The sequence below is a fragment of the Heterodontus francisci genome, chromosome 15, assembly GCF_036365525.1.
Source record: "Heterodontus francisci isolate sHetFra1 chromosome 15, sHetFra1.hap1, whole genome shotgun sequence".
Taxonomy (NCBI): domain Eukaryota; kingdom Metazoa; phylum Chordata; class Chondrichthyes; order Heterodontiformes; family Heterodontidae; genus Heterodontus; species Heterodontus francisci.
The window spans coordinates 2,517,059-2,541,331 of record NC_090385.1 but is presented as its reverse complement, the minus strand read 5'-3'; the positions used below and the strand labels follow the sequence as shown (position 1 = coordinate 2,541,331).

Here is a 24,273-nt window from a genome sequence, read left to right as displayed (position 1 = left end):
TCAGTCAATGAAAGGGAGTATGGGTGAATTCGCACTCAATGTATGAAATCCTCTTGACCTGTAGTTAACAGGAGGTGTAGTTGCATAATGCATCACCGTTCAAGCACATCGGGCTATGTGTGCTGCTGGCTATGCCTTCTTGGGTCAGTTTTGGTTGAATAAAGCTGGTACTGATGTCAGCTATGCATCAGTAAATGTAATCTGTGCTTTATGGTGATGCCCTTCATCACTGATAGGGATGGTGAACAGTATCTCACTTTGCAATACAAACCTTCAGCTGAACAAAATAATCTAAACCAAAGGGGACATACAAGCAATGCATGTCAAGATTGCTTCATCGATGAGAAGCTTACTGTCGAGGGAATGCCTGAGATTTTCCCACGGATATTACTGTACAAGGTTCAGCACACGAACAAAAAATTAGCCACTGTTTGACAACAATATGGGGTTTTTTTTACATGCAGCCCAAATTTAGCAATGCTAGAATTGCATTTATTAATTGTTCCCTAACAGATAAAACCCAGTCTGTATAGAAAGCAGTAGCTTGATACACTTTCAATCCGGACACAACAATGCGATCAGAAATGCATCAACTCCCATCTTGAAAACAAATTCACTGCTTTAAGACCCTCCTGAACTTCTCAGCATTTGTTACATCAGAGGGCGATTTGCTATGGCTTGCTATCAAAGCCAATCTGCAACTAACTGCATAGACTCTATTCGGCATCTGTCAACTTGCTTATAAACTCATTGGCTGTTGGTTGGCATCCTTCCATCTATGAAAGATGATGGACATGCAGCAAACAATCCATTCAGGCGGGGTGTCTTCTGTTGGTGCACCCTTGCTGATGGCTGTGAAGGCCAATCCTTGAGAAGCAGGTTCTGCCACAAATGCTGCACATGAAGCAGCCAGGTGACGCTGTGAGTTGTTGTTTTTGACATTGGCGCCTGTCGCCAAGCTGCTGTAGCAACTGGTCAATGTGGTAGTGCACACCAGTCCACAGGATGTGTTGCCATTTCCCTCTTTCACCAGCTAGTGACTCCAAGGTGCAATAATTGACATTTAGGACCTTCATGTCAGTGCTAAAACCACTGCTTTTTTTTGCTATATATAAATGTCTTGGATCTTGAAATACAGAGTAGAATCTCAAAATTTGCCAATGATCCTAGGAGGAGTGGCAAACAGTGAGGATAGTGCAAACCGCCTGGGTACTGCCTGTGTGGAGTTTGCAAGTTCTCCCTGTGTCTGCGTGGGTTTCCTCCGGGTGCTCCGGTTTCCTCCCACACGCCAAAGACTTGCAGGTTGATGGGTAAATTGGCCATTATAAATTGCCCCTAGTGTAGGTAGATGGTAGGGAAATATAGGGACAGGTGGGGATGTGGTAGGAATATGGAATGAGTGTAAGATTAGTATAAATGGGTGGTTGATGGTCGGCACAGACTCGGTGGGCCGAAGGGCCTGTTTCAGTGCTGTATCTCTATAAAAAAAAAACAGAACATAGGCTGGCAGAATGGGCAGACAAGTAGAAGATGGAATTTAATACTGACAAGTGTGAGGTGATGCATTTTGACAGAAGGGATAGGATGAGGCAATATAGGCTAAATAGCACAGTTCTAAAGAGTGTGCAGGAACAGAGGGACCAGGGAGTGCATGTGCATCGATCTTTGAAGGTGGCAGGACATATTGAGAGAGCGGTTAGCAAAGCATATGGGATCTTGGGCTTCATTAATAGAGGCACTGAGTACAAAAGCAGGGAGGTTATGCTGAACCTTTATAAAGCTCTTGTTAGGCCCCAACTAGAGTATTGTGTCAGTTCTGGTCACCACAATTTAGGAAGGATGTGAGGGCCCTTGAGATTTACCAGAATGGTTCCAGGGATGGGGGATTTTAGTTACAAGGTTAAGTTGGAAAAGCTGGGCTTGTTCTCCCTGGAGCAATGACGATTGAGGGGAGATTTGATAGGGATGTACAAGATTATGGCAGGCTTAGATAAGCTAGATAAGAAAAAACTGTTCCCGTTAACTGATGGTACAAGGACTAGGGGACACAGATTGAGGATTTTGGGCAGAAGATACAGGGGGAATGTGTCATAGAGTCTTGGATGTTATACAGCACAGAAACAGGCCCTTCGCCCCATCGTGTCTGTGCCGACCATCAAGCATCTAACTATTCTAATCCCATTTTCCAGCACTTGGCCCATAGCCTAGTATGCTCTGGCGTTTCAAGTGTTCATCTAAATACTTCTTAAATGTTGTGAGGTTTCCTGCCTCTACCACCTCTTCAGGCAGTGCGTTGCAGATTCCAACCACCCTCTGGGTGAAATTTTTTTCCCTCAAATCTTCTCTAAACCTCTTGCCCCTTACCTTAAATCTATGTCCCCTGGTTATTGACCCCTCCACTAAGGGGAAAAGTTTCTTCCTATCTAACCTACCAGTGCCCCTCATAATTTTGTATACCTCAATCATGTTCCCCCTCAGCCTTCTCTGCTCTAAGGAAAACAACCCTAGCCTTTTCAGTCTCTCTTCATAGCTGAAATGCTCCAGGCCAGGCAACATCCTGGTGAATCTCCTCTGCACCCTCTCCAGTGCAATCACATCCTTCCTATAGTGTGGTGCCCAGAACTGTACACAGTACTGCAGCTGTGGCCTAACTAGTGTTTTATACAGCTCCATCATAGCCCCCCTGCTCTTATATTCTATACCTCGGCTAATAAAGGCAAGTATCAGTGGCGCAGTGGTTAGCACTGCAGCCTCACAGCTCCAGGGACCCGGGTTCGATTCCGGGTACTGCCTGTGTGGAGTTTGCAAGTTCTCCCTGTGTCTGCGTGGGTTTTCTCCGGGTGCTCCGGTTTCCTCCCACAAGCCAAAAGACTTGCAGGTTGATAGGTAAATTGGCCATTATGAATTGTCACTGGTATGGGTGGGTGGTAGGGAAATATAGGGACAGGTGGGGATGTTTGGTAGGAGTGTGGGATTCGTGTAGGATTGGTATAAATGGGTGGTTGATGGTCGGCACAGACTCGGTGGGCCGTAGGGCCTGTTTCAGTGCTGTATCTCTAATCTAATCATAGCTTCCTAACCACTTTATTTACCTGTGCTGCTGCCTTCAGTGATCTATGGACAAGTACACCAGGGTCCCTCTGACCTTCTGTACTCCCTGGGGTCCTACCATCCACTGTATATTCCCTTGCCTTGTTAGACCTCCCAAAATGCATCACCTCACACTTCTCGGGATTAAATTCCATTTGCCACTGCTCTGCCCATGAAGAAGAATGTTTTTACGCAGCGAGTGGCAATGATCTGGAACTTGCTGCCTACGAGGGTGGTGGAAGCGAAGACAGTCAGTGATTTCAAAAGGAAATTGAATGGGCATTTGAAGAAAATAAACTTGCAGGACTACGAAGATCAGCAGAGGAGTGGGACTGACTTGATTGTTCTGCAGAGAGCAGGCATGGACTCGATGGGCCGAATGGTGTCTCTCTATGCCGTAAATGACTATGATTCTATGACCTGAAGCCAAGGATTGGATTGCAGTTCTATTTTTCATCAATAGTAATCTAGTTTTAGCATGTAAGTCAGTTATAAAAAGGACTCACCAGTTTGAGGGGCAGCAATTTGGGGTGGTGGGAGAGCGGGGGAGGGAGTTGTAGGGCTGGAAGAAGTTAGGGATAGGGAGGGACAAGGCCATAAAGGGATTTAAACACAAAGATGAGAATTTTTAGTTGAAGAGTTCATTGAGGGACGCAGAAGCCAATGTAAGACTGGGATGATGGTGAGCGGGACTTAGTGCAGGATAGGATATAGACAACCAAGTTTCAGGCGGACTGAAGTTTAGAGGGTGGAGGATTGTCAACCAGCCAGGAAAACATTGGAATAATTGTGTGTGGAGGTGGCAATACACAAATTAAGAGTTTCAGCAGCAGATTACAAATAGTTCATTATTGTTCGCTTTAAAAAATTATAGATTATGCAGTAATTTGAATTCAGCAACATAAATAGCACAGAAAAGTGCGAATTGAGAGCTTAAATTTTGAATTGTGATAACTTGACTGGTGATTTTGAACTGGAGTAGCATGGAACCAGAATTCATTTACTCGCTTTGTATAATTTCAAAACACATTGCTTTGCATGATACTGGAAGGTGTACAAAGGGTGTATAAATAATGATACTTAACAACTGCTTGTTTTTAAATTTCCTATTATGTGCAGAGAGCAGTATAACCATTTTAACCTTTATTTCACTGGCCTGGAGGTTTGGTGCGAAGCAAATTGCCCATGTATATGAGAATGATTTCTTGCCCTGAGTAGGAAATTCATTCATGTTTAATATTCTGTAGAAAACAGCTACATTTTAACTTTTAGCTAGATTATTTTTATTTTATTAACTATAATCTTCAATGATCATGCTCACAGATGAAAAATACCTGGGCCCCTGACCATAGATGGTAGGAATGTATAAATTTATAACTGTTTCCCTCTCTCCGGTTTGCTGCTTTTGCCCTTTCACTTGTCAGGCTAACACTCATCAGAGTTATGTAAAGGTTGGGTGTGGAGGAAATTTTCAGTGGGGTGTGCTAGACACAGGTCAGTGTTGGAACTGCTGTTGTTTCTAACCTACTCAATGGTTTGGAGTCAAACTTAATGCAAATTTGCAGGAAATACCAAATTTTCAGTCGTAGTAGAGTCGGAAATTGCCAGCTAAAAATGACAATATATGTTGGACAAAATATATAAGATGTACAATATTGGCAGGTCAGATTTAACACAGACGAATGTAATGTGCTGTGCATTGCAAGGAAAAATGGACAGCAGACATTTTTCATAAATGATATGGAATTAGCTCCAGGTGAAGTTGAAAGAGACCTTGGAGACTTTCTAGACTTGATGCTCAACATGTCCAAACAATGCAGAGCAGCAGTCAGCAAAGGCAGTAGAATGTTGACCCAAACAGTCAGGACAGTGAAATACAGGTGCCGAGAGAGTTGTGATACAACTACCTGGCTCTGGTCAGACCCTTGTTTTTTTCTTCTTTTTTGTAGAGGGAGCTTTACTCTATATCTAACCTGTTTTTTTATTTCTTTGACCACCTTGACCACTATGTCCAGCTCTGGTCAGACCCACCTTGACCACTATGTCCAGCTCTGGTCAGACCCACCTTGACCACTGTGTCCAGCTCTGGTCAGACCCACCTTGACCACTGTGTCCAGCTCTGGTCAGACCCACCTTGACCACTGTGTCCAGCTCTGGTCAGACCCACCTTGACCACTGTGTCCAGCTCTGGTCAGACCCACCTTGACCACTGTGTCCAGCTCTGGTCAGACCCACCTTGACCACTGTGTCCAGCTCTGGTCAGACCCACCTTGACCACTGTGTCCAGCTCTGGTCAGACCCACCTTGACCACTGTGTCCAGCTCTGGTCAGACCCACCTTGACCACTGTGTCCAGCTCTGGTCAGACCCACCTTGACCACTGTGTCCAGCTCTGGTCAGACCCACCTTGACCACTGTGTCCAGCTCTGGTCAGACCCACCTTGACCACTGTGTCCAGCTCTGGTCAGACCCACCTTGACCACTGTGTCCAGCTCTGGTCAGACCCACCTTGACCACTGTGTCCAGCTCTGGTCAGACCCACCTTGACCACTGTGTCCAGCTCTGGTCAGACCCACCTTGACCACTGTGTCCAGCTCTGGTCAGACCCACCTTGGACGCTGTGTCTGGCAGGAGCATGAGGACGTTTCAGGAGCTTTGGCATGGACAGTATAATCAGTGGAGCAGCTTGGATATTGGAAGGGACTGTTTTCCTATCTGTCTGCTCACTGATCCCATTTTCCACTCAGTATTTTACAGACCTCTACAGTCATTAATTAGCCACAATATCCTTATGTGTGTGAATTTAATTAGAAATCCAACAATTATCAGAACTGAGAGAAAATGCTAATAGTTAATACATTTGTAACACACACAAATTGAAATTACTTCCTGTCTCTGCTAAAAATAGATGCACAGATGTTTCATCATTTCCTCCTTATTGGACTCCTTCACAAAGAGAGCTCCCAGAAATACATGGAAGGACAACAAGAGCTGCTTTTTTGTATTCCTTCATGGATGTGGGGATTTATTGTCCAACCCTAACTGCCCTTGACAACTGAGTAGCTTGCTAGGCCATTTCAGAGGGCAGTTAAGAGTCAACCGCATTGCTGTGGGTCTGGAGTCACATGTAGTCCAGACCAGGTAATGATGGCAGATTTCCTTCCCTAAAGGACATTATTGAACCACATGGGTTTTTACGACAATTGAAAGTTTCATGGGACCATGACTGAGACTAGCTTTAATTGCAGATTTTTAAATTTTAGCCTGGATCTCTAGGTTACTAGTGACATTACCACTATACCATTGTCTTGCCTAATGCAGGGGTCTTTGGTAGATACATCTCTGGTCACGTTATTTACAATCAACAACATTCTGTACACATTGAATATGCCCAATATTAATGTGGGCACTTATGGAAACCATTACAATAAGCATTAATATTGGAAAGGGTTCAGAGAGGAGTGATTGAGATTTTTTTCAGTTCTTTATATATTTTCTCAATGCTGAGAAGCTAGGAACTATGAATGAGCAGAATGATTGAGGACAAGTACAGAAATCACAAAGCATAATGGGCAGGTACAATAAAATAATTTAAAAAGCTAATCCAGTGTTGGCCTTTATCTCAAGGGGTCTGGAATACAAAGGGGCGGAAGTTACGTTATAGTTGTGCAGAGCTCTGACTAGACCCCATTGGGAGTGCTGCATTCTGTTCTGGCCATCACACTCAGGAAGGATATTCTGGCCTTGGAGGGGGTGCAGTGCAGATTCACCAGAATGATGGCAGAGTTAAAAGGGTTAAATTACAAGGATAGGTTGCACAGACTAGGCTTGTATTTCCTTGAGTATAGAAGATTGAGGGGTGACTTAATTGAGGTGCTTAAGATGATTAATGAATTGATGGAAAGACGCTATTTCCTCAGGAGGAGGGAGCCCAGAAGAAGGGGGCAGAACCTTCAAATGAGAGCCACACCGTTCAGGGTCACATCAGGGGGCACTTCTTCGCGCAAAGGGTGGTGAAAATCTGGAACACTCCCTCAAAAAGCTATGGATGCTGGGGGCTCAATTATAAATTTCAAAAGTGAGATTAATGGATTTTTGTTGGGTTAGGTTTACTGAATCAAGGCGAGGAAATGGAGTTAAGAGACAGATCAGCCATGATCTAGTTGAAAAGGCTCAAGGAGCTGAATGGTCTACTCCTGTCCTCGTGTTGAGATTCTAAAATAATCTAAGTGAACTAAAAATAAAACTAAATGAACTAGCTTTTACTGCAGGAAAATAGGTTAAGTGGAAATGTGAACCATATCTTCGAAATGCTGTCTTGTGATCTGTACAATGCCTTGTCACGTCTCCCAGGAAATGATTTGCTGCTGTTAATGCATGCAACCAGTAGTTGTAATGAGTCAAATGTTTGAGGGGGAGTATAGGTCAGAAGAGCCAGAGAACTTGCAGCACCCTTTCAAACAGTGCTATGGGATCTTTAATATGCACCTCAAATACTGGAACAGGCAGTTGGGTGGGGGGTGGCCTCCGTTTAATGCCTTACTGGGGTACAGCACCTCTGACAGTACCACACAAGGTTATTTGGTGAGCCTGGAACAGGGTTTGTTATTGACTCAGAAGCAGGGTTCCAGTTTAGCCACAGTGTCACACATCATCACTGAGTGTATCATCAGACACCTGATAATGTATAAAATTGCTTCTAGCCGATTTCTGCCCTTTTTGGTTAAAAGGTAAAGCTCCAACTGGAAAGATGTTGTTATAATTAACACAGCTTTGAAGCATGCTGGGGGAAGCAGCCAGGTACCAGTGTAAAGCACAGTGCATTGTTAAAGAAGCATAATGAACATTTCACCATTCATTCCACATTAGACACTGTGCAGTACTTGTTCAGTAATATTGCCTTTTAAAGAGTTGTTGATTTGATACAAACTGTGCAGAATGCTGCTGAATTTCCTTCCTTCCTGCCCTTTTTAAAGTGGACATTGCAGTTTAGTTGTCGTGCTGCATTGCACTAAATGGAGGGCAGTCAGTGAGCATGCATGGCATTACTAATGTGGAGCTTTCTGCTTCTACCTCCCCATACGCACGCTCTCTGCATGCTGTATGAGCATCTGGAGCTGGTAGTATCTGTCGGTATATCAGGTTGTCTGTGGAGAGAGGCTGATGCAACTAATTCAAAATCTTAAAATCAGAACAAAAATTTAAAACTAAAGGTTAATTTAGTCCTGTCAATGTAGCTTTTCTTATTGAATTTATTCAGTTTGTTAAGTGAAGTAAAACAATTGCAAGCACTGCTCCCTGAATAACTGGGCAATACGTCTGCTCCCACATCAGAGTTCATTTTAAAGTATGCATGTGTCACTGAAATAGGGGAAGTTGCTGCTTTTTTTTAAACCCCTGCGTCTATCTTGGTTTCTCCTTTAACAGTGTGGCTAAGATGCTTTGTGCATGATTTTATTTTTCTGGAACATTCTCTGCGCTTTTTGTAATGGTGCTGATTTTAATTCCTGTTTGTCACTGATTGTGTGGTATAATAGGTTCCTGTTTGAGGCAAATCTGAAAGGCTTCTCTGTTGCCTGATTTCTCTTTCCCAGTTGGTGGGTTTACTTTTGTCCATTAGTTCTGCATGTTTGAGGTTAAAGCTTTAGTTTTTCACTAAATGATGCTGGAATAGATTTTTCATTGTTTAATAAATAAGCAGACAACAGGAAGAAGGATGTTGGGTCCAATAGTAGACTTGAAAAAGACAGACTAGCATTTCTGTTGTACCTTTCACAATCTCAGGATGTCCTAATGTGCTTTACAGCTAATGAAGTGTAGTACAGTTGTAATGCAGGAAATCTTCTGTGGAAAGGTATTTGCAATTCTCTCCCCTGTTGTTTAAAAGAAATGAGTAAATGTGATGGGGAATATGGGATTAATGTAGGATTAGTATAAATGGGTGGTTGTTGCTCGGCACAGACTTGGTGGGCCGAAGGCCTGTTACAGTGCTGTATCTCTCTATGACTATGTTTGCTTTGCTTTGCTTTTCAAAGGAGAGTTATAGATTGTAAAATACTGCAGAGACAAGTGTTCAGATTTCATGTGCAATTTTTATACCACAACAAAGAATGCTGTGAATTTTATGATGTATCATATTTAATCACTTTATTATCTCCAAAAGGAACTCGCATAAAATCGGGATTTCATCTGAGTCAGAAAGTCATGGGTTCAAACTTCACTCTGGGAGTTGAGCACATAGTCCAAGCTGGTGCTCCATTGCAGTATTGAGGGAGTGGTGCATTTTTGAAGGAATAGAAAGAAGGTTGATGGTGAACTGATCAAGATGTTTAAAATGTTAAAAGTATTTGATAGGGTTGTGACAGAGAACCAATTGCATCTGATGGTAGAGTCCAGCATCAGGGGGCATGATCTTAAAATTAGAGCCAGACTGTTCGGGTGTGAAAACAGGAACAACTTCACACAAAGTGTCGTGGAAATCTGGAACTCTTGCCCCTCCCCCTGACTCCCCCCCACCCCCCAAAAATGGCTGTGGATTAATTAGATCTCTCAAAAAGGGTATCAAGGGAATTGGATCAAAGGCAGGAAAATGGGATTGAGGTACAGATTGAGCCATGGTCTGTTTGGCTCGGGATGAATGGCCTCCATATGTTCCTCATATTCCTACGGTGTCATCTTTCTGGTTTTTTTTCTCTTTCCGCACAGCCTTACTTTTCATCCCTATAATTGTTGCTATTCATTGTATGTAATTCCCCAATAGATGAAGCTTGCTTCTTATCATCAGCTTCAAACGCTAAGCTGTGGAAAACGATTAAAGATTGATTATATTGAGTATGGTTGAAAATTAAATCATGTCCTATCTGTAGACCTTGTTACTTGATGTATTTTGTACAGTTCACACTTTGTAATCCAAGTAACGGGAGGTATTTACAATGAGTTTGCATCCAGTTTTTTTCCCAACAGTGCAGTGACCCTGGTCTTACCCACGGACCTCAGTTATGTTGCCTGCTTTATTCATTCCTTGCAAATGACATGGTGATCTATTTCTGAGTAAACCTAGTTAAATAAATGATAAATTCAATTATAACCACTAATTGTGTCTCCCTGCTTGGGAGTCATTACTTGTAGTTCTCCCTAGTCTGAAAGATGGAATTTATCAGTTTAATAAAGAGGGTGTGGTTTGGAAGCCAGGGTGAGTCAGTGAAAACCTGTGCTTGCTGTGGCCTTTCAGTAATGCTTGTTGTTCATTTAATGTAGTGGGTGTAGTTTGACTCAATTTCTAGCACTGTAGTCTCTAACTACACTGTTTGGGATCTTCTTCTCCCTGCTGCTCTTACATGCGTTCAAGTCTTCAGAAGAAGGTATTTTTCTCCACACAAGATCAGATGGCAGATTGTTCAACCTTTATTTATTTATTTAGAGATACAGCAGTGAAACAGGCCCTTCGGCCCACCGAGTCTGTGCCAACCATCAACCACCCATTTATACTAATCCTACACTAATCCCATATTCCTACCACATCCCCGATATTCTCCTACCACCCTTGATCGGTAAATTGGCCATTATAAATTGCCCCTAGTATAGGTAGGTGGTAGGAAAATATAGGGACAGGTGGGGATGTGGTAGGAATATGGGATTAGTGTAGGATTAGTATAAATGGGTGATTGATGGTCGGCACAGACTCGGTGGGCCGAAGGGCCTGTTTCAGTGCTGTATCTCTAAACTAAACTAAACTACCTATACTAGGGGCAATTTATAATGGCCAATTTACCGATCAATCTGCAAGTCTTTTGGTGGTGGGAGGAAACCGGAGTACCCGGCGAAAACCCACGCAGACACAGGGAGAACTTGCAAACTCCACACAGGCAGTACCCAGAATCGAACCTGGGTCGCTGGAGCTGTGAGGCTGCGGTGCTAACCACTGCGCCACTGTGCCGCCCGCCTTAGAGCGAAGACCAAAGAATAGAAAGTCCTCATCAGGGAACTCCTCTTTGCTGACGATGCTGCATTAACATCTCACACAGAAGAGTGTCTGCAGAGACTCATCGACAGGATTGCGGCTGCCTGCAACGAATTTGGCCTAACCATCAGCCTCAAGAAAACGAACATCATGGGACAGGACGTCAGAAATGCTCCATCCATCAATATCAGCGACCACGCTCTGGAAGTGGTTCAAGAGTTCACCTACCTAGGCTCAACTATCACCAGTAATCTGTCTCTCAATACAGAAATCAACAAGCGCACGGGAAAGGCGTCTGCTGCTATGTCCAGACTGGCCAAGAGAGTGTGGGAAAATGGCGCACTGACACTGAACACAAAATTCCGAGTGTTTCAAGCCTGTGTCCTCGGTACCTTGCTCTATGGCAGCGAGGCCTGGGCAACATATGTCAGCCAAGAGCGACGTCTCAATTCATTCCATCTTTGCTGCCTCCGGAGAATCCTTGGCATCAGATGGCAGGATCGTATCTCCAACACAGAAGTTGTCAAGGCAGCCAACATCCCCAGCATATACACCTACTGAGCCAGCGGTGTTTGAGATGGCTTGGCCATGTGAGCCGCATGGAAGATGGCAGGATCCCCAAGGATGCATCATACAGCGAGCTCGTCACTAGTATCAGACCCACCGGCCGTCCATGTCTCTGCTTTAAAGAAGTCTGCAAACGCGACATGAAGTCCTGTGACATTGATCACAAGTCGTGGGAGTCAGTTGCCAGTGATCGCCAGAGCTGGCGGACAGCCATAAAGGCGGGGCTAAAGAGTGACAAGTCAAAGAGACTTCGCAGTTGGCAGGAAAAAATAACAGAAACGTAAGGAGAGAGCCAACTGTATAACAGCCCTGACAACCAATTTTATCTGCAGCGCCTGTGGAAGAGTCTGTTACTCTAGAATTGGCTTTTATAGTCACTTCAGGTGCTGTTTCACAAACCACTGACCACCTCCAGGTGCTTACCCATTGTCTCTCGAGACGAGGAGGCCAAAGAAAAAGTCTCTAATTCAGAAGGTTGTGCATTTAGCAAGCACTGCCCCAGGGTCAGTTTACCCAAGGAAACTAACTCACTGTTCTTGAAGCCAAGGGAACTATAACTGAGAATCCAGTAAGTTAACAGGATTCAGCATCTTCTGCAGGATTCAACAGCAGAGAGTGGTCATTCAGCAGTAATCCTGTCCACTAGATTGATGGAGGGTGGAAGCTTAAAGAGAAAACACATTTATGAGCTATGAGGAGTTCCATCCCCACCAGTAGAGTATTGTATGCCTCGTTCTTGGGAAAATTACTCTCTCATACGTATGTCTGGTATGGAATGCTGACAGTGACTACAGTGAAACGTTATTCCCAGTGTATAGGCATTGCTCTGACCGAGGATCATTCTTTGGCTGTATTTACTTTGTGTGAAAGCAGGGCTGAGGAACCTGGGTCTTGAGAACTTGCCATAAGTGGTTCTGAGGTCTAGTTCCTTAACATAATAGCATGCGTTCAGTAGTGTGTTTATGGTACTGTACTGGCTAGCTAGAGATTGAGAGTTCAGATCACACCACAGCTTGTTGGGAAAATTAATACTGATGGTTTGTGGCTTGGCATCAGGAGATGACGTGAATCTGTTAGATTGTCATAAAAACCCAACTGATTCACTAATGTACTTCAGAGAAGGACACCTGCCTCTAAGCTGCCTGGTTGGCATGGGACACACAGTGGTTTCCTTAGGAGAACTAGGGATGGGTAATGAATAATGCCTTACCAGTCACCCACCTCCTGGGAACAAATATTTACAAACCTATCCCTAACCTAAAGTATATAAGATTACAATCAAAGGCTTTTTCCTAAATTGTGCTTCAGTACTGCCCTGTTGGGCTATGCACTTTGATGCCACAAATAACATTGCTTTTAGAAAGACCAGTGAAAGGTAAAGGACGTGATATACTGTTCAGCATTTTCAGATTTCTGCAGTAGTTTTTGATCTGTTTTATTCAGATTCCAAAAACTGTGATGCAAAACTGATTTTCCACAATGGATGTTGTCTGTTTTTAATAAAAATACAATTTAACGTGACTGTGAGGAGGATGGTAACATATTTCAGAAGGACATAGACTGGTGAAATGGGCAGACATGTGGCAGATGAAGTTTAACACAGAGAAGTGATACATTCTGGTAGGAAGGATGAGACGAGGCAAAATAAACTAAATGGTACAATTTTAATGGGGCTGCAGGAACAGAGACCCCGGGGGGGTTGGTGGGGGGTGCGTTGCAGTGGTGTATGTGCACAAGTCTTTGAAGGCTGCAGGGCAAATTAAGAAGGATGTTACAAAACATATGGGATCCTTGGCTTTATTAATAGAAAAATAGAGAACAAAAGCAAGGAAGTTACACTGAACCTTGATAAATCACTGGTTCAGTCTCAGCTGCAGCATTGCACTCAATTCTGGGTGGCAAACCTTAGCAAGGATGCCAAGGCCTTGAAAAAGGTGCAGAAGAGATTTACCAGAATGGTTCCAGGAATAAAAGACTTCAGTTATGTGGAGAGACTGAAGAAGTTGAAGTTGTTCTCTTTGGAGCAGAGAAGGTTAAGAGGAGATTTGATAGTGTTCAAAACCATGAAGGATTTTAATTAAGGAGAAACTGTTGCCAGTGGCAGAAGGATCAGTAACCAGAGGACACAGATTTAAGGTGATTGGCAAAAAAAAGAGGTGAGATTAGTATTTATTTTACACAGCAAGGTGTTGTGATCTGGAATGCGCTGCCTGGAAAGGGTGGTGGAAGTAGATTCAATCATAACTTTCAAAAGAACATTATTGGATGAATTAGTGAAAAGGAAAAATGTGCAGGGCAGTGCAGAAAGAACAGGGGAGTAGGACTAATTGGATAGCTCTTTCAAAGAGATGGCACAGGCACGATGGACTGAATGTCCGCCTCCTATGCTGTGCAATTCTATGTGAGGATTGACTTTCTTTTCTCTCTCTCTCTCTCTCACAGTTGCTGCTGCCCAAGCCCAGGCAGACGAAAGAAGAAGCCAAAGTGTAAATAGTCCAGTATCGTCTGACCCACCACCAGTAGTTGCAAAGGCACCAACGAAACCAGGTACCTGCAGCCCTGCTGAACTGACAGACGGGGCCATGACAATCATCAACAATCCCAACCTGCATGAAAATGTACATTCTTTGGCAAGTCCATCCAGAGTTTGTAGACAACTTGGCGTATTTCGCTGTAAACTGGTCAACGTTGTTTAGAAAAACCGTGCATTTAAATCCGTTTACTCTGCTCAGCTTCTAAGACCCCTGCACAAGTTGCCATTTAACACCTGTCTCTTTTTCATTCAGCAAAATGATAGCCTAAGGAGCTGGTCTCTCTGTGTGTCTGTTCTTGCATTCTGTTTCTCTTTCTCTCTGTGTGTCTGTTCTTGCATTCCGTTTCTCTTTCTCTCTGTGTGTCTGTTTTTGCATTCTGTTTCTCTTTCTCTCTGTGTGTCTATTCTTGCATTCTGTTTCTCTTTCTCTCTGTGTGTCTGTTTCAGTCTCTCCCTCCTCCTATAGAGGCCCAAAAGTCCTGGTGCTACAATTGCTGGGAAGGAGGGATTCACTGGGAGCCTAGTGGTAGAGTCTGGGACAGGGTAACAGTCAACAAATATTAATCTGTTTGGTCCTTGCTAAGACGAACACCTCAGCAATGATCGACCGGCCACGTGCTCACAGCCCAACTCCATGTGTTACGTGCGTGCAATCTATCATCGCCCTCAATCGTGCGTCTCGTCAGTGTTTCAGGGTATCTCACTTCATTTAGTGCTGTGTTTTTCAAATCCACTGGCCCTCAGATTGACAATCCAGGTGTTTCTAATGACTGGCACGTCTGTCCCTCAAACATGGTTTATTATGCCAGCAGAAATCCCAGTACTAATTTTTTTTTAAATCTTTCATGGAATGTGGGCTTCGCTGGCAAAGCCTGCATTTGTCACCCATCTCTAATTGCCCTTGAACTGAGTGGCTTGCTGGACCATTTCAGAGGGCAGTTAAGAGTCAACCACATTACTGTGGGTCTGGAGTCACATGTAGGCCAGACCATTGTAAGGACAGCAAATTTCCTTCCCTAAAGGACATTAGTTTTTACAACAATCGATGGTAGTCTCAGTAATGGTGCTATGAAACTAGCTTTCAATTCCATATTTTTATTAATTAACTGATCTTTTTTATTAATTGAATTTAAATTCCACCAGCTGCTGTGGTGGGATTTGAACCCATGCTCCCAGGGCATTAACCTGTGTTTTTGGGTTACTAGCCAGTGACATTAGCACTGCACCACAGTCTCCCCTAATTAAATTTAAATGTAATTAAATTTTCATTGATCAGCTTATCATTTCTGCTCATTAATACAATGTAAATTCTCTTGACCAGTAATAGACGGCTCCACTTTAAAGACTGTTGAGAGACAGAGACTAGCCAAGGAGCGGCGAGAAGAAAGGGAAAAGGAGATCGGTAAGTGGCAGCTGCAGTTTGCACACTGCATGTTGGACATTTTCAAATTCCCCGTTTTGAAAAAGGGCAAGCTTTCCATTCCTAGCACTCACCACCACATTCTGACACTTTATCTAGGAATAGTGGAGGGAGTGGTAATAAGCTCACTGTGTAACTCCTGACACAAGTTAACAGCAGTGGAAATCTGAGAGCACGGCTGCATGTGCTGTAGAGCAGGGAGATTGGGAGGGAAAGGGAGCAACATTTTTAAAAAGAGGTTGATTCCTTTCTTTAAAAACAGCGCTACCTTACCAATCAAGGTGCTGACTTACAGAATCAACCTAGCCATTATTCTAGAACTGAAGCTTTGAGCTTCCACTTGTCAGCTGTGCCCAACAGGATTGATTTGCACAATTTTATAGTTCCTTGTTATAAGATTGTAGGATACATATATGTAAGGAAGGCCATGCAGTTTGTCTTGGCACATCATCCAGCAAGAATCCACATTCTCCCCATCACAGCATCCACCTGTAAACTGATTCCTGAGTTTTTGCTCCACTAAAATAACTTATATAATGGCATCAGCATAATAAATTTATCCAAGTGCAGTAGAGGATGCAGTGATCATGAGTAATAGTAACGCTATGGTCAGTAATGTGGGCTTTGAGGAGGTTTGGAAGGTGGGAGAGAAGTAACACAACAGGGATTTAGAGTAGGTTACAGAATGGGGCTGAGATGGCTGAAGGTGCTGACACTCTTGGAGTGGATACATTGGAGTCGAGAGTCAGAAGACCAAAAGACAAAGCTGGGGGAAGAGTGCAGATACGGGGTGAGGATCAGGGGAAGGGGGCAGAGATGAGTGAGGGCTGGGGGATGAGAGCAGGGATGGAGCATGGAGGTGGGGTAAGGATTGGGGGAGGAGCGTGGAGGTGGGGCAAGGATTGGGGGAGGAGCGTGGAGGTGGGGCAAGGATTGGGGGAGGAGGGTGGAGGTGGGGCAAGGATTGGGGGAGGAGCGTGGAGGTGGGGCAAGGATTCGGGGAGGAGCGTGGAGGTGGGGTAAGGATTGGGGGAGGAGCGTGGAGGTGGGGCAAGGATTGGGGGAGGAGTGTGGAGGTGGGGCAAGGATTGGGGGAGGAGCGTGGAGGTGGGGCAAGGATTGGGGGAGGAGCGTGGAGGTGGGGCAAGGATTGGGGGAGGAGCATGGGGGCAGGGCAAGGATTGGGGGAGGAGCGTGGAGGCGGGGCAAGGATTGGGGGAGGAGCATGGGGGCGGGGCAAGGATTGGGGCAGGAGCGTGGAGGCGGGGCAAGGATTGGGGGAGGAGCGTGGAGGCGGGGCAAGGATCGGGGTGGAGCACGGAGGCGGGGTGAGGATCTGGGGAGGGGGGTGTAGACCGGGGGAGGAGCATAGAGGTGGGGTGAGGATCAGGGAGGAGTATGGAGGCGGGGCGGGGATCAGGGAGGAGTATGGAGGTGGGGCGGGGATCAGGGAGAAGTATGGAGGCGGGGCGGGGATCAGGGAGGAGTATGGAGGCAGGGCAAGGATCGGGGAGGCGTATGGAGGCGGGGCGAGGGCTGGTGAGAAGTGTGGCGGCAGGGCAAGGATGGGGGGAGGAGCGTGGATTGGAAGGAGTGTGGAGGCGGGGCAAGGGCTTGGGAGAGAGTGTGGAGGAAGGCGAATGTGGGGGATGGGAGCGGAGGCTGGGCGAGAGCTGGGGAGTGTGGAGGAAGGGCGGCGGAGGGGACGGAAATGCGGCGGTGGAGCGAGAGCTGGGGAGGGAGTTTGTAGGAAGGGCGAGGGCCGGGAGGGAGTGTGGAGGCAAGGCGAGGGCTGGGGAGGGAGTTTGTAGGAAGGGCGAGGGCTGGGAGGGAGTATGGAGGCAGGGCGAGGGCTGGGAGGGAATATGGAGGAAAGGCGAGGGCTGGGGAGGGAGTTTGTAGGAAGGGCGAGGGCTGGGAGGGAGTGGGGAGGAAAGGCGAGGGCTGGGGAGGGAGTTTGTAGGAAGGGCGAGGGCTGGGAGGGAGTATGGAGGCAGGGCGAGGGCTGGGAGGGAGTATGGAGGCAGGGCGAGGGCTGGAGAGGAAGTTTGCAGGAAGGGCGAGTGCTGGGAGGGAGTGTGGAGACGGGGTGAGGGCTCGGCAAGGAGTGGAGGAAGGGTGACGGCTGGGGAGGGAGTGGAGGACCGGCGAGGGCTGGGGAGGGAGTGTGAAATAGGGGCGAGGATTGGGCAGGGGTATGGAGGCGGGGTGAGGATCGGGGGCGGGGTGAGGATCGGGGGAGGAGTATGGAGGCGGGGTGAGGATCGGGGGAGAAGCCTGGAGGCAGGGTGCGGCCTGGGGAGGGAGTGCAGAGGAGGGGAGAGGGCTGGGGAGGAACGGTGAGGGCTGGGGAGGGAGTGTGGAGGAGGGGGCGAGGGCTGGGGAGGGAGTGCGGAGGCGGGGCGAGGGCTGGGGAGGGAGTGTGGAGGAAGGGTGAGGGCTGGGGAGGGAGTGTGGAGGAAGGGCGAGGGTGGGGAGGGAGTGTGGAGGAAGGGTGGGGAGGGAGTGCAGAGGTGGGGCGAGGGCTGGGGAGGGAGTGTGAAGGCGTGGTGAGGGCTCGGGAGGGAGAGGGAGTGCGGAGGCGGGTCGAGGACTGAGGAGGGAGTGGGGAGGGAGCGCAGGTAATTTGAAGTTTAGTTCTGGATATACTGTTGTACAGTTTGTCCACTTCTGGTCAGCTCTTTGTTATTTTGTTGAAAAGCTAAAAGGCCCAAGTTTGTTTTTATCTCTTCACTGTAACTATCCAGGGATTGATGGCCACACTGTGTCCCGCTGACCATAACTGCATTAATTGTTTTTACATGGCAATGATGTGGCGCAGCCTGCACACCACATCATGCAGCAGTGCTTAGACCTGTTTGCTAAGAAAAGAATTAGTTTTGCTGATCTACGTGCAGCTCTTGAAGTTTTTCCTGGATAAAGGTGTCTTCTCATTATCTGAAACCTTCATCCATGCCTTTGTTACCTCCAAATTCAACTATTCTAATGCTCTCTAGGCTGGCCTCCCACCTTGCACTTATGTAGTCTTGATCTCGTTCAAAACTCTGTTGCCTGTGTACTAACTTGCAGCAAATCCCATTCACCCATCACTCCTCTGTTCACTAACCTACATTGGCTCCAAGTCGACAATGCCTTGGTTTTAAAATTCTCATCCTTGTTTTCAAATCTCTTCGTGGCCTCTCCCCTCCCTATCTCTGTAACCTGCTGTAGCCCCACAACCATCCGAGATCTCTGTGCTGCTCCAATTCTGGCCTCTTGTGCATCGCGATTTTAATCACTGCGCCATTGGTGGCTGTGCCTTCAGCTGCCTGGGTCCTAAGCTCTGGAATTCCCTCCCTAAGCCTCTCTGCCTCTCTACCTCGCTTCCCTCTTTGAAGGTGCTCTTTAAAACCTACCTCTTTGACCAAGTTTTTGGTCACCTGTCTTAACATCACCTTATGAAGCTGTCAATGTCAGCTTTTGTTTAATAAAGCTCCTATGGAGCACCTTGATATGGTTTACTACGTTTGAGGCGCTGTAAAGATATAAGATGTTATCCTGGGGTGAGTGAATGTGGTTCAGTGTTGTGTGAAGTATAGAACAATGAAAGGCATCATTTTAATAATTATGTGGCATTATTATTTTTTGTTTGCACAATAACTGATGCACACCTTCTCTACCTTTATACCATCAGCAGTGAGAGAATTTCAGTTAATAGAAAAAGAAAAGAAAGCACGACTTCAGTATGAGAAACAAGTGGAAGAACGTCACAGGAAGCTGGAAGAACAAAGGCAGAGGGAGCAGCAGAAGAGAGTTGCAGTGGAAGAGAAGCGGAGACAGCAGCAGGAAGAGGAGAAGGTCAGTCACAATGCTGTATGGTAGGACGTGTCCAAGCTGTGGCTGAGAGCCCCACAGACCCCTCCCCCTCAAAACATCAGTTAGACTGAAATCTGTAAAATAAATTAAATGCAATCCTTAATTTAGTAATTTTTATTCATTCATGGGACATGGGCATCACTGGAAAGGCCAGCATTTAGTTTAGTTTAGTTTAGCGATACAGCACTGAAACAGGCCCTTCGGCCCACCGAGTCTGTGCCGACCATCAACCACCCGTTTACACTAATCCTACACTAATCCCATATCCCTATCACATCCCCACCTATCCCTATATATTTCCCTACCACCTACCTATACTAGGGGCAATTTCTAATGGCCAATTTACCTATCAGCCTGCAAGTCTTTGGCATGTGGGAGGAAACCGGAGCACCCGGAGGAAACCCACGCAGACACAGGGAGAACTTGCAAACTCCACACAGGCAGTACCCGGAATTGAACCCGGGTCGCTGGAGCTGTGAGGCTGCGGTGCTAACCACTGCGCCACCCTATTTATTGCTTATCCCTAAATGCCTTTGAGAAGTTGATGGTGAGCTACCGTTTTGAACCGCCGTAGCCCATGTGGTGAAGGTTTTAGCAGTTTTGATCCAACTGACTGAGTTGCTTGGCCATTTCAGAGGGCAGTTAAGAGTCAAGCACTTTTCCACGGGTCTGGAGTCTTACGTAGGCCAGACCAGGTAAGAACAGCAGGTTTCCGTCCTTCAAGGACATTAGTGAACCAGGTGGGTTTTGACAATAATCCATTAGTTTTATGGTTACTATTACTGAGAGTAGCTTTTTTCCCAGTTTATTTAATTAATTAAATTAATTTAAATTTCCCTGCTGCCTTGATGGGATTTGAACTCATCTCTGGATTACTAGTCCAGTAACATAACCACTATGCTACCATATCCTTCGCTGCACATGTTTTTAATGTTTAACTTTATTCTGGAGAGTTAAGATCTCCTGTACATTGCTGCTGACAGAAAGGGGTCTACGCCATGCCAACATTGCTGCAGATTATTGTCGTGCAGTCCCCCACCTGCCAAGAATGAAGCACACATTATTTCGCCACATGAACATTAAAACTTAAAATTGGTGCTGGGAAGAAAAGAGGACCTATCACAAGGAATTGCCAGGCCCCTCGCCGGAAAGACTTTTTTTGCACAGTAGCAGACAGTGTTGGAACAAAGGAATCAGTCCCTGGTTCCCCAATGCACAGAAGACCTGATCAGACCAGTTAAGTCACATGACTAACTGGCTGTTGCAGAATTTTAACTTGTCACAGAGAATTTGAGGAGAGGAGCCGACCTGGGGGGAGAACGCCAAGAGAGGAGCCGATAAACTGAGCCCGAGGATCGAGGCCCAGTCACTTACCTTCCGGGAGCGGAGCGGAGGGCAGTCCAGGCACGCCAGAGTTTGGAACAAAAAGTCAACAGTGACATCACAGGAAAGCTGCAAGGTGATTGGTTGGTGAGTAACAGCTGTTAGTGCCTGGAAATAGCTTTAAAAAAAATCAGGGGAAAGTTCTTTTTTTAAACCTACCTTATAAGTGATAAGGTTAGTACTACTAAAGTGTTTTTTTTTAATTAGTGTAATTTATTAAGGATTTTAGATTGTGCTGGGTAGTGTTTGGAGTAGAACAAGGCCCTTAGTGTAATTAGTATTTTTTAAAGGGATTAACTAATTTATCTAAAGGTAAGTCATGGCAGGAGAGCTCGCACCTGTGATTTGCTCCTCTTGCGCTATGTGGGAAATCAGGGATGCTTCCAGTGTCTCTGACAACCATGTGTGTAACTACTGGCTACCCGCATTACGGAGCTGGAGCTGCGGGTGGAGTCGCTGTGGAGCATCCGTGATGCTGAGGACGTCGTGGATAGCACTTTTCGCAAGGTGGTCACACCACAGGTAATGGTTGCACAGGCAGAAAAGGGATGGGTGACCACCAGGCAGAGTAATAGGCGCAGGCAGGTAGTGCAGGAGTCCCCTGTGGCCATCCCCTCTCAAACAGATATACCACTTTGGATACTGTTGGGGGGGATGGCCTCCCAGGGGAAAGCAGCAACAGCCAATTTCGTGGCACTACGGATGGCTCTGCTGCAGAGCGGAGGAGGAAAAAGACTGGGAGACCCATAGTGATAGGAGATTCAATTGTAAGGGGAACAGACAGGCATTTCTGTGGCCACAAACAAGACTCCAGGATGGTATGTTGCCTCCCTGGTGCAAGGATCAAGGATGTCTCGGAGCGGCTGCAGGACATTCTGAAGGGGGAGGGTGAACAGCCAGTGGTCAAGGTACATGTCTGTGCCAACGACATAGGTAGAAAAAGGGAATGAGGTCCTGCAAGATGAATTTACGGAGTTAGGAGCTAAATTAAAAAGCAGGACCTCAAAGGTAGTAATCTCAGGATTACTTCCTGTGCCACGTGTTAGTGAGTATAGGAACAGGAGAATAGACCAGATGAATGTGTGGCTGGAGAAATGTTGCAGGAGGGAGGGATTTAGATTCCTGGGACATCGGGACTGGTTCTGGGGAAGGTGGGACCTGTACAAGTGGGACGGGTTACACCCAGGCAGGATCAGAACCAATGTCCTCGCGGGGGTGTTTGCGAGTGCTGTTGGGGAGGATTTAAACTAGAATGGCAGGGGGATGGGAACCTGAGTGGGGAAACTGAGGAGGAGGAAACAAGGATAGAAACGAAAGACAGGAAACAAAAAGACAAAAGTAGAAGGCAGAGAAATGTGAGCTTATCTACTTGGGTGGCAAAAACAGAAAGGCAGATTATTATCTGAACAGCGATAGATTGGGAAAGGGGGAGGTGCAGCGAGACCTGGGTGTCCTTGTGCACCAGTCGCTGAAAGTAAACATGCAGGTGCAGCAGGCAGTTAAGAAGGCAAATGGTATGTTGGCCTTCATAGCAAGAGGATTTGAGTACAGGAGCAAGGATGCCTTGCTTCAATTATACAAGGCCTTGGTGAGACCACATCTGGAGTATTGTGTGCAGTTTTGGTCTCCTTATCTGAGGAAGGATGTTCTTACTATGGAGGGAGTGCAGCAAAGATTCACCAGACTGATTCCTGGGATGGCAGGACTGACATGTGAAGAGAGTTTGGATCACTAAGGCCTGTATTCACTGGAGTTTAGGATAATGAGAGTGGATCTCATAGAAGCCTACAAAATTCTAACAGGTCTGGACAGATTAGATGCAGGAAGGATGTTCCCGATGGCGGGGGAGTCCAGGACCAGGGGTCACAGTCTAAGGATAAGGGGTAAGCCATTTAGGACTGAGATAAGGAGAGATTTCTTCACCCAGAGAGTGGTGAACCTGTGGAATTCTCTACCACAGAAAGCAGTTGAGGCCAAATCATTAAATATATTCAAGAAAGAGTTAGATACAGTTCTTAGGGCTAATGGGATCAAGGGATACGGGGAGAAAGCGGGAACAGGTTACTGAGTTTGGATGATCAACCATGATTGTATTGAGAGGCGGAGCAGGCTCGAAGGGCTGAATGGCCTACTCCTATTTTTCTATGTTTCTATTTGAACTCAGAAAGCTCTTTTCTCCTGGACTGAGAACACCTCTTTCCTGTCTGCTCCCATCTCTTTGTCACGGAACTGAAGACCATTGAAGACGCATGAACACCAAGAGAGAAAAATCTCCTACAGTGAACAAGGTTTAAGAAGAATACTGGGCCCCAATGAAAGGGACTACAGTGAGTTCGAAGCACAGTAAACAAGAAACTCTTCTGATATTGCCTCAAACCTCTCTACTTTATTTTTCTTCTGCAGTCTCCTGACCCTATTTGCATGTGTGTATCGCATGTGCATGCTGGCGTGGGCGCATCGTATATCCATGGGCTTTAACCGAATTAGAGTTTAAGTTCTAATAAATTTCACTTTTCTTTAAACCTAAGAAGGTCTGTTTATGCTCATTCCTTTGCCTTATAATTGGAAATTGGTGAACAAGGATTCACTAAAGGGGGAGCTCAAAACACAGTGTGTTTAAAATTAAACCCTATTACAATAAGACCTGGTGAAGGCTAAAAGGAAGCCCTAAGACACCTTTCTCACCTGATAATAACAGAAATTTGGGTGCTAGCATCTGGGATTTTACCCGCAAGCTAGAGAAATTGCAAGTGGGAAGCCAAATTGCTTCCAATCAAAAAAAAGCAAGATTAATGCAGGTTTTCTTGTGGTTGTGTGTTATTGAATACTAGCATGTCTGCAACTGAAGCTGGTAGCACTCCAAGCCAGGATGAAGTAATTTGGGATCATTTAAAAGCACTGTCTACGGAGGAGTTGAGAGAAATGGCTGAGCAGTGTGGGATCACTGTACGTGGCAGGCTAGGAAGTCTGAACTCCTAAGACTAGTGGCCAACCATTTTTCTCTTGAATCTGAAGAGGCAGAAGCAGTGTTAGAAGTAGACCCAGACAGGGTATTGTTAGCAAAGATACAATTGGAACAAAAGAAACTTGAATTAGAAGGCGGGGAAAGAGAAAGAGAGAGAGGCAGGGAAAGAGAAAGGGAGAGAGGCAGGGAAAGAGAAAGGGAGAGAGGCAGGAGAGGGAGCAAGAGAGACCCTTCCATAAGGAATGTGAAGAAATAGAGAGACAGGAGAAGGAAGGAGAGAGACAGGAGAGAGTAATAATCCAGAAAGAATCCGAAGAGAGAGAGCTGAAGCAGCTTGAGTTAGCTCAGGGGCGACAGAGTAACCCCAGTGAAAGCATGGCCAATATTCAGGGCTGGGTACAAATAAGCTTAAACTCACTCAATTAATTCCAAAATTCAATGAGGAAGATGTGGAAGAGCTTTTTGTGTCTTTTGAGAAACTGGCAAGGTAGCTAAAATGGT

General features: G+C 45.9%; 1 protein-coding gene across 7 annotated transcripts in view; it reads left to right on the top strand.

The window, feature by feature from the left end:
• The window catches only part of map7d3 (MAP7 domain containing 3), a 151,452-nt gene that overhangs the window by 24,269 nt on the left and 102,910 nt on the right, over positions 1-24,273 (top strand). For all 7 annotated transcript variants that reach the window (XR_010976416.1, XM_068047073.1, XM_068047074.1 and 4 more), the window contains exons 2-4: positions 14,059-14,163; positions 15,471-15,551; positions 19,243-19,406. Coding sequence is in view for 6 of the 7 variants with exons in the window: in XM_068047073.1 (XP_067903174.1) it covers positions 14,059-14,163; positions 15,471-15,551; positions 19,243-19,406 (350 nt within the window). In the remaining variant the exon portion in view is untranslated. The remainder of the gene's footprint in view (positions 1-14,058; positions 14,164-15,470; positions 15,552-19,242; positions 19,407-24,273) is intronic.